Source organism: Delphinus delphis, chromosome Y (genome assembly GCF_949987515.2).
Source record: "Delphinus delphis chromosome Y, mDelDel1.2, whole genome shotgun sequence".
NCBI lineage: Eukaryota > Metazoa > Chordata > Mammalia > Artiodactyla > Delphinidae > Delphinus > Delphinus delphis.
In genome coordinates this window covers 88,530-104,262 of record NC_082705.1, presented here as the reverse complement: position 1 = coordinate 104,262, position 15,733 = coordinate 88,530, and the positions used below count along the sequence as shown (strand labels likewise).

Here is a 15,733-nt window from a genome sequence, read left to right as displayed (position 1 = left end):
CCTGCTCCTTGAACCATTGGTATCATTCATTTCATATGTGTGTGTGTGTGTGTGTGTGTGTGTGTGTGTGTGTGTGTGTGTGTGTATGTATATGTATATGTATCTGCATACATAATCAAAATACCTGTTTCTATTATTATTTTGAGCAAAGTGTAATCTGTTAGATTAGTTAAGAATAAGAAGAATATTAGACGATCAAAATGGATTAAAGACTTGAATGTAAGACCTGAAATCATAAACCTTCTAGTAGGCAGTAAGCTCCTTGACATTGGTCTCAGCAGTGACTTTTTAGATTTGACACTAAAAGCAAAGGCAACACTAAAAAACTTCTGCATAGCAAAGGAAACGATCAACAAAACAAGAAGGTAACCTACAGAATGGGAGAAAATATTTGCAAATCTTATATCTGATAAGGTGTTAATATCTAAAGTATATACGGAACTCATATAACTCAACAGAAAACAAAGAAATTATCCACTTAAAAATGAGGAGCGGATTGCAATAGATATTTTTCCAAAGAAGTTAGACTAATGGCCAGCCGGTTCATGTTAAAAATTCTCAACATTACTAATCGTCAGGGAAATGCAAATAAAAACCAGAGTGCAATACTACCTTCACACCTGTTTGAATGGCTGTCATCAAAAAATCTAGAGATATGTGAGGATGTAGAGAATAAGGAACGCTTGTGTACTGTTGGTGGGTAGGTAAACTGGCACAGTCACTATGGAGAAAAATATGGAAGTTCCTCAACTAAACTAAAAATAGGCCTGCCATGGATGCAGTAGTTGGACTGCTGGCCTAATACCTGACGAGTATATCATGACTATCTCAAAAAGGTATCTGCAGCCCCTTGTTCATTGTAGCATTAGTTACAAGACCAAAAAATGGCAGAAACTTAAGTGTCCATCACAGATGAAGAGATAAAGAAAATATTTGTGTGTGTGTGTGTGTGTGTGTGTGTGTGTGTAGACAATAAAAGCTAAACTTATTTTAATCATTTTAAAATACATACATATATCAAATCATTTATTGTATACCTAAACATGATACAGTGTTACATGTTATTTATATCAATTATAAAAACAAAAATAAGAAATATTTTTATTTTCTTTCACTTACTCCTTTTTTGGTTGCTTTTATTTTTGTATATCAGAAACTCTGACCTGTATCATTTTTCTTCTCTAAAGAACTAAATATTCTTAAAAGGCAGTTTTTCTGGCAGCAGTGTTTGTAAATTTTTATTCACCCAAAAAGCCTTTACATCTCTTTTACTCTTAAAGGGTCATTTCTGAAGGTACAGAATTCTAGTGTGATTTTCTTTTTATTTTTCAGCTTCACTGTATTCTTGCGTGCATGGTTTTTAAAGAAGAGTTGGATGTTAATCCCTGCGTTTCATCCAGTATAAATGAGATGTTTTCATTTTCTCAGGCTCCAGTTCTCAGCTCTTCCCATATCTTTGATTTTCTGTAGTTTGAGTATTGTACACCTAGCTTTAGGGTTTGGACATTTATCCTTCTTCATTTTACTCAGAACTTCTGTGTTCTGTGGTTTAATATCTCTTCATTTGGGGAGGCGGAGCAGGAGATTATTTATTTACTTATTTTTTATTTTTATTTATTTATTTTTGCTGCACTGCACAGGATGCAAGAGCTTAGTTCCTAGGCTAGGGATTGAACGCAGCCCCAGCAGTGAAAGTTCTGAGTTCTAAATACTGTACCACTGGGAATTCCTGCTTGTTCATATATTTCTTCTATTTCTACATTGCCAGTTTGTATATGTTACATCTTCATAACTTTCCTACAGTCCTTGCATCTTCGGCGGGGGGGGGGGGGGGGGGTTGTGAATTTTTTTTTTCTTTTTCAGATTTGGAAATTTCAGATATCCTCAAACTCAAATTTCTTCCTTACCTGTATCCATTTTTAATACTCCCATGAAAAGCATTCTTCAGTTCTGTTCATGTTTTTGACTTCTAGCGTTTCTTTCTGGTTCTTTTAAAAAATTTCCATTTCCCTGCTTACATTGCCCATGTGTTTAGTATGATTTCTACTTTATCGTTTAGAATTCTTTGCATAATAAACTACAATTTAAAATTATTAGTCTTAGAATTCCAGCATTTGCGCCACGTCAGAGACTGTTCCCAGTGCTTGCTGTGTGTTTTCATGCTATTTTTCTGACTTCTGTTATACCTTGTAATTTTTTGTTGAAAGACAGACATGATGTGCTGTGTAAACGGAACTGCTGTAAATAAGCTTTAGTAACCTATTCGTAAAAAATATTGGGGTAGGGGAAATATTCTATTATCCTGTGATTTGGTCTCCGTCTTTGTGAGCCTGCGCCTCTATACTGTGAACTTCAGTAGTGCTTCATCTTTGGGCTTTTGTTTTCCCCATTCATTGAGTAAGACTGGATGGCTAGAGTGAGCTGGAGATGGGTATTTCCCTCCTCTCTGGAGATGCAGGTCTGATAAAATTCCAGAAATTAGGCTCTGGTTAAGTAGTTTCTCCAGAGGGCAGATCTTGCTAAGAAGAAAATAATGCTCTGGTATGTTTCAGAAGGGGATTTTTTCTGATATTTTCAGCATAGGTATCCATGGAGGTTTCTGCTCCCATTAGTTTTGATTTCCATTATTTATCCCTCTCTCCAGTTTTGTGGGCAACAGTTTGCCATGTGTTCTCACTTCTCTTAAGTAATCTGAGAATTACTGATTGCACGGTTTGTACTTGTGGTTAGGATGCGGTGGCTACTTCCAAACTTCTTACGTGTTTGACAAAGTCATTTTCTAAAGGATTTAATTTGCGATTCGTTTCCCTATTCTATGAGTTGTCATTTCACTTTTTCTTGATGGTGTCCTTGAAGCACAGAATTTTAAAGTTTAGGTGAATACTTTTTTTTTTTCAGTTGCTTTACTTTTGGTGTCAGAGCTAAGGAATCTTTGCCTAATTACATGGTCATTCAGATTTACTCTTATGTTTTATTGTAGGAGTTTTATAGTTGTAGCTCTTACATTTGGGTCATTGATCCATTAATTTTTCTATTTGGTAAAAGGTAGGGCCCTAACATCATCCTTTTAAATGTGGATTTCCAATTGTTATAGTACCATTTCCTCATAGAATTATATTAACATCTTTGTCAAGAGAATAACACGTTTTTATTCAGCATTTAATTTCCTTACTAGTGCTATGTGTTTTATTATTTATATAGAATTTGTTGTGTCAGTAATTTAGTCTGTGAAGAACTTCTTTATATTCCCTTAGTTTTCTTTGTGTACTCCCCACAGGCAAAGTCAGAATAACAAAAGAAATCTATAGTTAATAATAGACAGTCTTGAATTTCTTACCCTATACATCTCATAACTGTTGTTTTTATAGGCACACACACTTCTGCCAGTTTAGAATATGTGCTTCAGCATTCATTCTTGGCATTCATAAGTAATTTTTTTTTTTTGCGGTACGCGGGTCTCTCACTGTTGTGGCCTCTCCCTTTGCGGAGCACAGGCTCCAGACGCGCAGGCTTAGTGGCCATGGCTCATGGGCCCAGCCGCTCTGTGGCATGTGGGATCTTCCTGGACCAAGGCACGAACCCGCGTCCCCTGCATTGGCAGGCGTACTCTCAACCACTGCGCCACCAGGGAAGCCCCATAAGTAATTTTGATACTTAGCAAGGTTACAGAATCTTGCTTTAATTTTTTTTATCATTTTGAATTTGTGGCAAGTACAAGAACCTGCAGATTTCATTGTTATTGGAGAGTATATATAGGGAAAAACAAACTTTGCTTTTTGGTGAAATGTGCCTGTAGCAAATTAGTTTTCAGATTGTAACCAGTAGCACTCATGTAGATATGACTTTTATTCAGTTGTGTAACGGGAACTATAGTCTGTAGCACAATACTAAGTGTGAATGTATTTGCTTAATCTATAGGAAGAAAATGAGAAAAGAATGCAACATAAAGAATGTTCAGATAATGAATCCACATCTTCAGATAAGTAAGTAAATTTTAGTGTGCACTCTATTTCTGTCCAAAAGGCATGAATTTAATTTAATTTTTTTTTTTTTTTAAAGTTCTGGAAAGAGAAGGAAAGGACCTTTTAAAACTATAAAATTTGGGACTAACATTGACCTCTCTGATGGCAAAAAGTAAGGCCTCCTGTTCTATTTCCATGAAGTACAAATAGGATTGCAGGATTGGAAACTGCCTACTTTCATATTTTCTTTAATCCAGTAGTTATACTGTGTGTGTGTGTGTGTCTGTGTGTGTGTGTGTGTGTTCACAAAGAAGTTCTAGCTAAAAATGCTAGTGTTACAGAATCATTTTTGTTACATTATTTATTTATTTTGGCTTCACCGGGTCTTCGTTGTGGCATGTGGACTCTTAGTTGCAGCATGCATGTGGGATCTAGTTCCCCGACCAGGGATTGAACCCAGGTCCCCTGCTTTAGGAGCACAGAGTTACCCACTGGACCACCAGGGAAGTCCCTAGATAATGAATTCAGATTTTTGTTACCAAAGAGTGCCAAAACAGTTTTACAGATTTACAAATAAAAATTATTTCTTTCATTTATAAAGATTATCATAAATTTTTATGATTTTTTTTTTTAAAGTAAACCTGCTTTAGGACTTTTTTTTTGGAAAAAGTTAAATACTAGTTCTTTTGATCTTAAAAGTATTATTTTAGAGATTTAAATGTTTTCTAATTGGATCACAAGATTTTTGAGGACATGGTTAATTCTCATAAATATTTGCTGCAGGATTACACTTCTAATCTGTTACTGTATTTCAGGTGGAAGTTGCAGCTACATGAACTGACTAAACTTCCAGCTTTTGTACGTGTTGTATCAGCAGGAAATCTTCTAAGCCACCTCGGTCATACCGTACTGGGCATGAATACAGTTCAGCTGTACATGAAAGTTCCAGGGAGTCGGACACCAGGTTATTTTTATGAAATAACTTCCCTTGTAGAGTTGAAAAAAAAGAGTTATTTAGTTAAATGTGATAGATGCACCTGCAATCAGTTTCCTGTTTATAACTAATAAAGACAAAAGGATTTTAAAATTCTTTCTAATAGGCAAAAATAATTTGTAATTAAAGCTGAGAATATTAATTTGTTCTGTCAGTGTGACTTTTATCCTTTTTATATGTAAACATCAATACGATCGGAAAAATTTAACCTAGCAAGGGGACATTAAGTTGCTCATTGAGTAAAGGCACTTAAAGCACTTGAGAGGCTTTGTCTTGATTCCATTGACTGCAGATTGTCAGTTTTCCACATCTTGTTCATCACAGTTACAGTTCTTACTAGTAATGAACTAGTATGTATACTACATGTAATAAAAGCTTCACTGAAAATACTTAAAATTTGTGATGCACTAGTATTTGCTAAACTGTCCCATTATATTTCTTAAAATGTAATTCAGAAACTAATGTGGAAGTCAGGTAACTTAAAAAGTTAAATAGTAAGTATTTTATGCTTTATAAGCCAAGAGGTAAAATTGAGAATATTATGAAGATACATATGTAAAAATAGAAAAAACTTACTTCCATGTCTGTTCATTGATGAAAGTCAAAATACCTAATAGTTGAGACAAAATTGAGACAAATAATTGACAAAATACAAATAACCCTAAAGGGGGAATAACATTTTACCTTACTGGGGCTCAAAGTCAGTATTCCCTGTCATCAGAATCAGCTACAAATATACATCTGTTAAAGCTTTATGTAGTGAGAATTTTTACGTTTCATCTTTAAAAATGTTTTTCATGTAAATAGATGCTGCCAGATATTCTTATTAATCTATGAGCATATTTTATTGACTGCATTCAACTAGTTGGCAGTCATTTACAGAATTCTGTTAGGGTTTTTTGTTGTTTTTGTTTTTGTCTTACTTTACATTTTCCTTTTTTATTTAATTGCATTTCAGATGCAGTTTTTTCAGTTGAAGGTCAGGTAGAAGGCTTTTGCAATATGGAAATGTTCTCTTCACTTGCTTTAGGGTTTGCAACAAATGTTTAAGGGAAAGAATATGTAGCATTTTATTTAATTTTAAATCCCACAGTAGAGATAATGTACCTTTATCAGTGGCTGACAGTTGGCTTCATTCAAAAAATTTCCAGTCTCTAAAAATTAGAGCCCAGTGTCACCACTGCAAAGCCATGCGGAATATCAGGACAGTTGGCTTCTGTTTCTGTCACAAATTCATAGATTTGGTATTAAGTCTTTGAGAGTGGTGCGCACGCCGCGCGCGCGCACACACACGCGCACACACACACACACACAATTTTCGTAAAGTATCTGTCAGTGAATAGTACAGTGAAAAACCACAGGCATCTAGTACCCGAACATTTTCACAGACTTTGTTAATTTTCCAAGTACACTTTTTTCTCCTAGACATATTTTCCCTACCATTAGTTGTAATTTTTCTTAGCAGATTCCAATTCAGAAGTACTTGATTGAATATTTTTGCAACTTTGAAAATATTCTCACTTAACAGTTGGTCCTGTGAAGATCACTTTTAGAGACAAAATCTTCAGTGACTTCACATTTGGCTTTGACTCCTCAAGTAAACAATACCAATTGAGTAGTAGTAGTAGTACTTACTGACTTATGAAGGGCCTGCTTGAAATTATTTCAAGAAAAACTGCTTGAAATTATTTTCTTTGTTTTTAATTAATCATTGATGTTCCCTCAAAAGTTATTTACTACATTTTTTAGTTGATTATATACGTGACTTCCATCATCTTCATTGAGTAGCTGTTCTCAACAAAAGGCTAATCATGTGGAAACATTTTATTTTCTCTAGAAATGTTTTTTTACCACTACAACCAAACATGATTTAATTAACATGCTATCTGTAAACAGCTTTGCTTGCCTGCCCAGAGACAAACTTTGGTTCAGCCTCGGTTTTGGGTTTTTTTGGGTTTTTTTGTTTGTTTGTTTGGTGAAAATTTCTGCCATGATCATATAATGCATTTTAAGCTTTCTAATTTTTCTTTCACTGTTTCCATATGAGACATAATGTAATGATCATTTGGTTTGGTAGTTTCAAGGAACATAGTAATATTTTAGCACAGAAAGAACATCATTACATGGTAAGTACAGTGCTTTCCTGTTAAATGGAGTAAATCATTCACATTCCTAGATACCTTAAAAATGTTACATTTGACATTTGTTTTTCTTCTCTTCACATTATGGTTATGCACTTGTAATTAAAAGAAATGAAATGTTGAAGTATGATGATATGCTTTCCAGTTAAGATGCTATATTGAGTTATAACTGTGTTAAGGCAATTTGTATATAGTTTGCCAACCAGCAGTGTGAAGTTATGAGAGTGCACAAGGTCTCTGTTATAACTGCTTAATTCTGATGTTGTAGTATGAATACACCTGTAGACAGAGCATAAACTAATAAACTTATCTGCAGTTTTATTTATAAGAACAGGTATTTGGCCAAGAGGCTGTAGTTTGTCATCTCCTGATTTAAAATCATAAAGTTTCATTCAACTCAAATATAAAATCATCTCTGTTCCCTTTGTGTTGACATTACTTATGTCATAGGTGACAGTCTAGATACTTAGTAATTTTGTAAGTTCCAGTCTCTGGAAGTTAGCTCAGACTTTAGCAGGAAACAACCAGTTCAGCTATATGCTGATATATACAGGATACATGTCATTTTCTTGTTTTTCTGTTTTCTTCTTGCAGCAGCTATAGTTCTTTTTTCTTCACCACATTCTCACTGTAAAGTGGCCAACTAATTTTTTAAAATGGGTTGTTGCTTTTATGTAAATGAGTTACGGTGCCCCGCTTTGTGTGCTCATTGGAATCTGCTGGAAAGCTTTTAGAAGAAATACTGAATCATTTTGAGGATGAGATGTCAGTACTTTTTAAAAGCTCCTCAGGGATTCTGATATACAGCCAGGCATAGAACCCACTGGTTGGAATGTTTATTCCTAGGCTATTATTGGAAATTCACTTTACATGATACTGTTTTGTCAGTATTTGGGTCAGGTGAAAAGAAATATGCAAAATACTAATAATTGAAAAAAGATTTAATATCTTGGCCTTCTTTGTCACTAATAACTTCATAATACCAGGCAAGAATTTCACCTTTCAAGATTTTTAAATGTATGTATAGTATTGGACTAGATCTTTTTTTTTTTTTGGACTGTGTCGGGTATTAGCTGCAACATGCAGGATCTTTTGTCGTGGCTCGTGGGCTTTTCTCTAGTTGTGGTACACAGGCTTAGTTGCTCTGCAGCATGTGGGATCTTAGTTCCCCAACCAGGGATTGAACCAAATCCCCTGCATTGGAAGGTGGATTCTTAACCACTGGACCACCAGGGAAGTCGCTGGACTAGATCTATTAAGATTCATTTGTATTTGAAAATTATTTCATCCTATTTGGATATTTTGTAAAAGTAAATATGTGAAAATGAAATGAATCAAAGGAAATAGAAAATGTCTTCTTTCACTTAAAATCTAGGGGCAGAAGCCAAATTTAGTATATTACCTCTGTGCCTAAAAGTTCTTGGGGTGTTTCATTTGTTCATGTGTCATTAGTTCCGCAGTATTATCCTATGGATCTCTAAGGAGTTCCTTAGAAGAAATTTGTGATATGTTTTAGTCTGCTCTGTATAATTCAAACAAACATTGTGTTAAGTTCGTGTTTGGTAAAGTTACTGTTCTTACTTATTGATACATAAAAGAAATGGTATGCGCTATAACAGTTTACATTCTGACATGGCCTTTACATGTGTTCTGAAAAATTTAGTTTGCTCTCAGCCCACATTCTAAGAGATTACCATCTCTATCTCTGGTGGGAGGGTTATAAGCATCAAATTGGGATGTTTATTGTAGTTCCAAGTTGCTAAGGGGCCAGTTAACATTTTGAAAACCATACCTCATTCATTAATTTTCTGTACTCTTTGTGAGTTGGGATGGTTTAGAGGTGGATGTAGTAATAGTGATAATAGCTAATATTTATTGCTTATTCATAGGCTCTTCATTGATTTATAAGCATTTATTTTTCACCTAATCCTCAAAACAACTCAGTGATTTAAAGGCACATTTCTCTCATTGAATTTACAGTGTAATAATGATTTTTTTTTCCTTTTACATTTCAGGTCACCAAGAAAATAACAACTTTTGTTCTGTTAATATAAATATTGGTCCAGGTGATTGTGAATGGTTTGTTGTTCCTGAGGATTATTGGGGTGTTCTGAATGACTTCTGTGAAAAGTAGGTTTCTGAACTAAATTTTCTTTTAAAGTAATTATGAGAAAACAGTTATTGTAAAGAACAAAGTCTGATCTTGAATTTTTTTTCTTAAATAAATTTATTTATCTTATTTATTTTTGGCTGCATTGGGTCTTCGTTGTTGCGCACAGGCTTTCTCTAGTGGTGGTGAGCGAGGCCTTCTCATTATGGTGGCTTCTCCTACTGTGGAGGGTGGGCTCTAGGCCTGCGGGCTTCAGTAATTGTGGCTCATGGGCTTAGTTGCTCCGCGGCATGTGGGATCTTCTGGGACCAGGGATTGAACCCGTGTCCCCTGCATTGGCAGGCAGATTCTTAACTACTGGGCCACCAGGGAAGCCCTGATCCTGAAGTTTTAATTTTCATTCAGCAATTTATTATAAATGATTTTATTTCAAATCTTCTCTCTTTTTTTCTTTTTTTTTTTTTGTTTTGTGGTACGCGGGCCTCTCACTGTTGTGGCATCTCCCGTTGCGGAGCACAGGCTCAGCGGCCATGGCTCACAGGCCCAGCTGCTCCGCGGCGTGTGGGATCTTCCCGGACCAGGGCACGAACCCGTGTCCCCTGCATTGGCAGGCGGACTCCCAACCACTGCGCCACCAGGGAAGCCCTCTTTTATTTTCTTATATCAAATGAAAGATGCCACGAATTCAGAGACTATGGAGTGAATTGTTTTTTATGTTAATTTTTAAAACTGATACATTCATTTGAAAATTGTGCTTTAAAGAAAAATTAAGCTCATTATAATTGAATTTAGAAATGGCAGGAATTCCAAAATTAATCACCTTACTTATAACTCAAGATTGTGTATCTTTGTAAATTCAGCCTAAAATTATCAGTGTCCAGTAGCAAGCAAATTACCTGCTGTTTTCAGAGTTGGTAATGATACTGCTATAGTGTATATTATACATCATATACTTAAACAATTAAAAATTGGATATAATTCTCAAAATCTTCATGTGTGATTATTTTAAAATCAATACACGTATTTCATATACTAAAATCTTTAACATTATAGAGGGTCTTTATTCATAGTTTATTTAGTAAAAAGTATGTCATAGTGGTTAACAAGAACAATACTCCAAACTTCTCCTAATTACTGTCAAGATATAGTCAGTTTTTAATGTCTTATGTATAAGTTTTCCTTATGATAAGGAAGGTGAAATTTCTTAAATTTTAAAATTGATCAGGAAAACAGCATAATCTTTCTTGTTTCTTTTTGTTTTGTTTGTTTATCTCCCCCACCCCACGCCCCACCCCAGGAAAATAGTATAATCATCTATCTGAACTTTTGTTCACCAGGAAACTAGTGACTTAATAAGCAGGGGGGAAGAATTGTCATATGGGAAATCTCCATTGTGCTGCAGAAAGCATTTATTTCTTATATTGTATGGTAGTTATTACACATACAATATAGTGATTCGTATTATTTTGAGTAGAAACTGACTATTTTCAGAGTTTAACTTTCTTTTCTTTCAAATATCTTTAGGTCAAGTATAGTTGGAAAAGATAGGTGATATCCCCAAAGTTTAAACTCCAGAGTAATAAAAATAATCAGGTTATCTTAAGTTGCAGAATGCCACTTGTCCTCTTAGCTTTTTACTCTAATATTGTTTTGCAGAAGGATATTGCTTCTAATGTCTGTAAGTTCTGTAGTTTATTTTATGATTCCAGATAACATGTTATGTTAAAATCAATCCCTGTTTTGACCTTTTGGAAAAAATGGTTGATCTATATGCCATGGTTGGTTTTCCTTTCTTTTTTTTTCTTCTATTATTTTTTCTTTTTTCTTTTCTTTTATTATTTTTTATTTTTATGGAGAGTTTTTAAAATTTTTATGGAGAAATTTTTATGGAGAAATTTTTATGGAGAGTTTCATGTTGGCAGTGTTGGGTGAATTAGGGCTAGGGTTTGTACTGTGCTTATACTTTTTTCTTTTCTTCTTTCATCATTTTTCCCTTCTTCCTCTCCCCTCCCCTCTTCCCTCCCCTTCCTCGCAGTATTTGAGACCTTATACCAAAAAAGAACCAGTGTTTAGCCCTTAAATGTCAATGTCAGTCAGACTTGTCTCAAGAAAATCCTTCCATTTTAGGAGGAATAAAGAGGAATAGAAGGTGGATTCTTAGAGACAACTCAAAGGCACCCTCTGTCATATTTTTTCAGAGAAAACATAGAAATAGAGCAAAAGCTTTTTTTGGATATTCAGAAAGGAACAGTCCTACCATGTGAATTTTTTCTTTTGAAAAAAATTAATTTGAAATTGTTAATCTTAGTATTCCTAGTAGAAAAATTGGTAACATAGTTTCATTAAAATACCTAATAGTGGGCTTCCCTGGTGGCGCAGTGGTTGAGTCCGCCTGCTGATGCAGGGGACACGGGTTCGTGCCCTGGTTCGGGAAGATGCCACATGCCGCGGAGCGGCAGGGCCCGTGAGCCATGGCTGCTGAGCCTGCGCATCCGGAGCCTGTGCTCCACAACGGGAGAGGCCACAACAGTGAGAGGCCCGTGTACTGCAAAAAAAAAAACAAAACCTAATACTGTAATGAAGGAGAATAATAAAAAACCAGAATTTAAATAAAAGCTTAATAATTTGGTTGCTGGTAGTGTTGATTCATGTAAGAACAAGGACCTTCTCTCAAATTCCTGGGAGAAAACAAGAGGCAGGAGTCTTCTTCCACTGTTGAATTGAGGGAAGATCTTTGCTCTTACATCTGCCATAGGATTCTAAGTAAGAAGTAGTCTCTAAATTTCCTGTTTAACAGATTCCTAGATATTAAAGAAGTTCTTTAAGAAGAAAGAGTAATCAAAAAGGAGTAAATCAAAATCCTTATTGAAAGAAAATTTAAAAATTAGTTTGTTCCGGCCTGCCAACTCTTTTGTAAAGTTTTACTAGTACATAGCCGCACCTGTTTGTTTATGTATTGTATACATGACTGCTTTCTTACTGACATAGTTGAACAATTGCTACTGAAATCATAGTGCCCCAAATCTTAAAGAAAATATTCTGTCTTGTGTTGGTACTTACCCACTTGTCAACACTCATAAATGGGTGAATTTTATTGTATGTGAATTATACCTAATTCAAATTGACATTAAACCAAAAAATCAGTTTATTTAATATTTAAGTATAACTTGAAAATTTAACATTTATACTTTTGAAAAGTAAGTTTAGGCATATGGGACAGATCTTTGAATAAGTATACCTATTTTCATCTCCTATTAATTTTTTTCAGGACTGCTTCTTATATTCTAGAGCTCTCAGTTTTGAAATACATAGTTCTTGTTACAGTAAAGTTTTAATGACGTATACAGTAAGAGCATCTTTTAGTCTTTTGAAATTATCTCTCCATTTTTGATGAGACATTAAAAAAACTTTATCCATTAACATTATTCATTATTTTTTTCAGAAATAATTTGAATTTTTTAATGAGTTCTTGGTGGCCCAATCTTGAAGATCTTTATGAAGCTAATGTTCCTGTATATAGGTTTATTCAAAGACCTGGAGATTTGGTCTGGATAAATGCAGGCACTGTGCACTGGGTTCAGGCTGTTGGCTGGTGCAACAATATTGCTTGGAATGTTGGTCCACTTACAGGTATTATAAATAATAATGACAGGTTTTACATTTTAAAGAATTCTAATATATATTATTTTTCTATTAGAAAGTAACTCACAAAAATTGAAAAATTGTGTCCAAGGAAAAATCTCAGTGGTTAGTACAGAGAGTAAATTCAACTTAAGAAATGGATGTAGCAAGTAACAAATGTATGCTTTTGTAATCATAGAGGATATACTTTTGATATTTTAGACTGTTGTGTGTCTTTTTTATAAAGGAAATCTTTTATAGGGAAAAGCAAAGCAGAATAGTTATTTTTTAGACTTTTATTTCTTCTGATATATCACATCAACAGTCTTATGTCAAACTCTGTCTAATATATGTAAGATGAAAAATCTGGTCTTTGTTAGTTTTGTGACTTTGGATAAGTGTTTTGAAATCTCAGTGCCTCATTCTTTTAATCTGAAAAATGAGAAATTATTTTAGTCTGAAAAAATGAGGGTTTCAAAGAATTTAATGAGATGTGAAAAGAACCACGCACAATGCTTACCACATAGTAAGCACATAGTAAGTGCTCTTTAATGATAATTTTTAACTGTAATTCTTATAAAAGTTTTTTTAAAAATTTTTATTCAAAAAGTAAGTCACAAAAATTATAATCATCCTCATCAGTTCACTCAGTCCCATGTAATTAATTTTTTTTATCTTGATCTTTTGTTAACACTTTTATGAGTTCATCAGTTTTCCATTAGAGTTCGGAAAATGCCTATCCATTCAGTTCAGCAGTATAGTCAGTTACCAGAAACCTGAACTTGTCAGAGTCTTTTCCATGAATTCCTTGAAGATGAAAATAGGAACATTTTTGCGAAAGCAACAGAATACACCCAGAACTGTCTGTAAATGACAAAAGACTTAAAAAAGACCACGGTTAAAGATTTGATGAAAGTTCATAGTAATGCAATTGACAAGGAAATTTAGTTATTTCTGATATATACATTTTAAAGTAATAACTAGAATTATGCCTTATTATACCAGAACATATAAGATTTTAAGAAATTTCATGTAATGTCTGAAACATTTATATTAATATATTTCCATACAAATAAGCCAAAGAAAGTTTAGTATTATTTCTTTTTTTTGTTTCTTTTTTTATACTGCAGGTTCTTTAGTCATCAGTTTTATACACATCACTGTATACATGTCAATCCCAATCTCTCAATTCAGCACACCACCATCGCCACCCCACGTTTTCCCCCCTTGGTGTCCATACATTTGTTCTCTACATCTCTTTCTCAACTTCTGCCCTGCATATTGGTTCATCTGTACCATTTCTCTAGGTTCCACATACATGTGTTAATATACGATATATTTGTTTTTCTCTTTCTGACTTATTTCACTCTGTATGACAGTCTCTAGATCCATCCATGTCTCAACAGATTATTCAATTTCGTTCCTTTTTATGGCTGAGTAACATTCCATTGTATATATGGACCACATCTTCTTTATCTATTCCCCTTTTGACGGGCATTTAGGTTGCTTCCATGACCTGGCTGTTGTAAATAGTGCTGCAATGAACATTGGGGGCACATGTCTTTTTGAATTACTGTTTTCTCTGGGTATATGCCCAGTAGTGGGATTGCTGGATCATATGGTAATTCTATTTTTAGTTTTTTAAGGAACCTCCGTACTGTTCTCCATAGTGGCTGTATCAATTTACATTCCCACCAGCGGTGCAAGAGGGTTCCCTTTTCTCCACACCCTCTCCAGCATTTGTTGTTTGTAGATTTTCTGATGATGCCCATTCTAACTGATGTGAGGTGATACCTCATTGTAGTTTTGATTTGCATTTCTCTAATAATTAGTGATGCTGAGCAGCTTTTCATGTGCTTCTTGGCCATCCGTATGTCTTCTTTGGAGAAATGTCTATTTAGGTCTTCTGCCCATTTTTGGATTGGGTTGTTCGTTTCTTTAATATCGAGCTGCATGAGCTGTTTATATATTTTGGAGATTAATCCTTTGTCGGTTGATTTGTTTGTGAATATTTTATCCCGTTCTGAGGTTTGTCTTTCGTCTTGTTTATGGTTTCCTTTGCTGTGCAAAAGCCTTTAAGTTTGTTTAGATCCCATTTGTTTATTTTTGTTTTTATTTCCATGACTCTAGGAGGTCCATCAAAAAAGATCTTGATGTGATTTATGTCAAAGAGTGTTCTTCCTATGTTTTCCTCTAAGAGTTTTATAGTGTCCAGTCTTAGATTTAGGTCTCGAATCCATTTTTTTTTTTTTTTTCGAATCCATTTTGAGTTTATTTTTGTGTATGGTGTTAGGGAGTGTTCTAATTTCATTCTTTAACATGTAGCTGTCCAGTTTTCCCAGCACCACTTATTGAAGAGACGGTCTTTTCTCCATTGTATATCTTTTTCTCCTTTGTCATAGATTAGGTGACCATAGGTGCTTGGGTTTATCTCTGGGCTTTCTATCTTGTTCCATTAACCTGTGTTTCTGTTTTTGTGCCAATACAGTATTGTCGTGATTACTGTGGCTTTGTAGTACAGTTTGAAGTCAGGGAGTCTGATTCCTTCAGCTCTTTTTTTTTTCCCTCAAGACTGCTTTAGCTATTTGGGGTCTTTTGTGTCTCCATACAAATTTTGAGATGATTTGTTCTTTTTCCATAAAAAATGCTATTGGTAATTTGATAGGGATTGCATTGATTCTGTAGATTGCTTTGGGTAGTATAGTCATTTTCACAATATTGATTCTTCCAATCCAAGAACATGGTATATCTCTCCGCCTGGTGGTATCATCTTTAATTTCTTTCATCAGTGTCTTATAGTTTTCTGCATACAGGTCTTTTGTTTCCCTAGGTAGGTTTATTCCTAGGTATTTTATTCTTTTTGTTGCAATAATAAATGGGAATGTTTCCATAATTTCTCTTTCAG

General features: G+C 34.5%; 1 protein-coding gene across 7 annotated transcripts in view; it reads left to right on the top strand.

The window, feature by feature from the left end:
- Positions 1 to 15,733, top strand: part of LOC132419222 (lysine-specific demethylase 6A-like) — a 168,432-nt gene that overhangs the window by 135,658 nt on the left and 17,041 nt on the right. For all 7 annotated transcript variants that reach the window (XR_009518158.1, XM_060003217.1, XM_060003218.1 and 4 more), the window contains 5 exons: positions 3,919 to 3,983; positions 4,060 to 4,134; positions 4,778 to 4,926; positions 9,113 to 9,227; positions 12,650 to 12,837. Coding sequence is in view for 6 of the 7 variants with exons in the window: in XM_060003217.1 (XP_059859200.1) it covers positions 3,919 to 3,983; positions 4,060 to 4,134; positions 4,778 to 4,926; positions 9,113 to 9,227; positions 12,650 to 12,837 (592 nt within the window). In the remaining variant the exon portion in view is untranslated. The remainder of the gene's footprint in view (positions 1 to 3,918; positions 3,984 to 4,059; positions 4,135 to 4,777; positions 4,927 to 9,112; positions 9,228 to 12,649; positions 12,838 to 15,733) is intronic.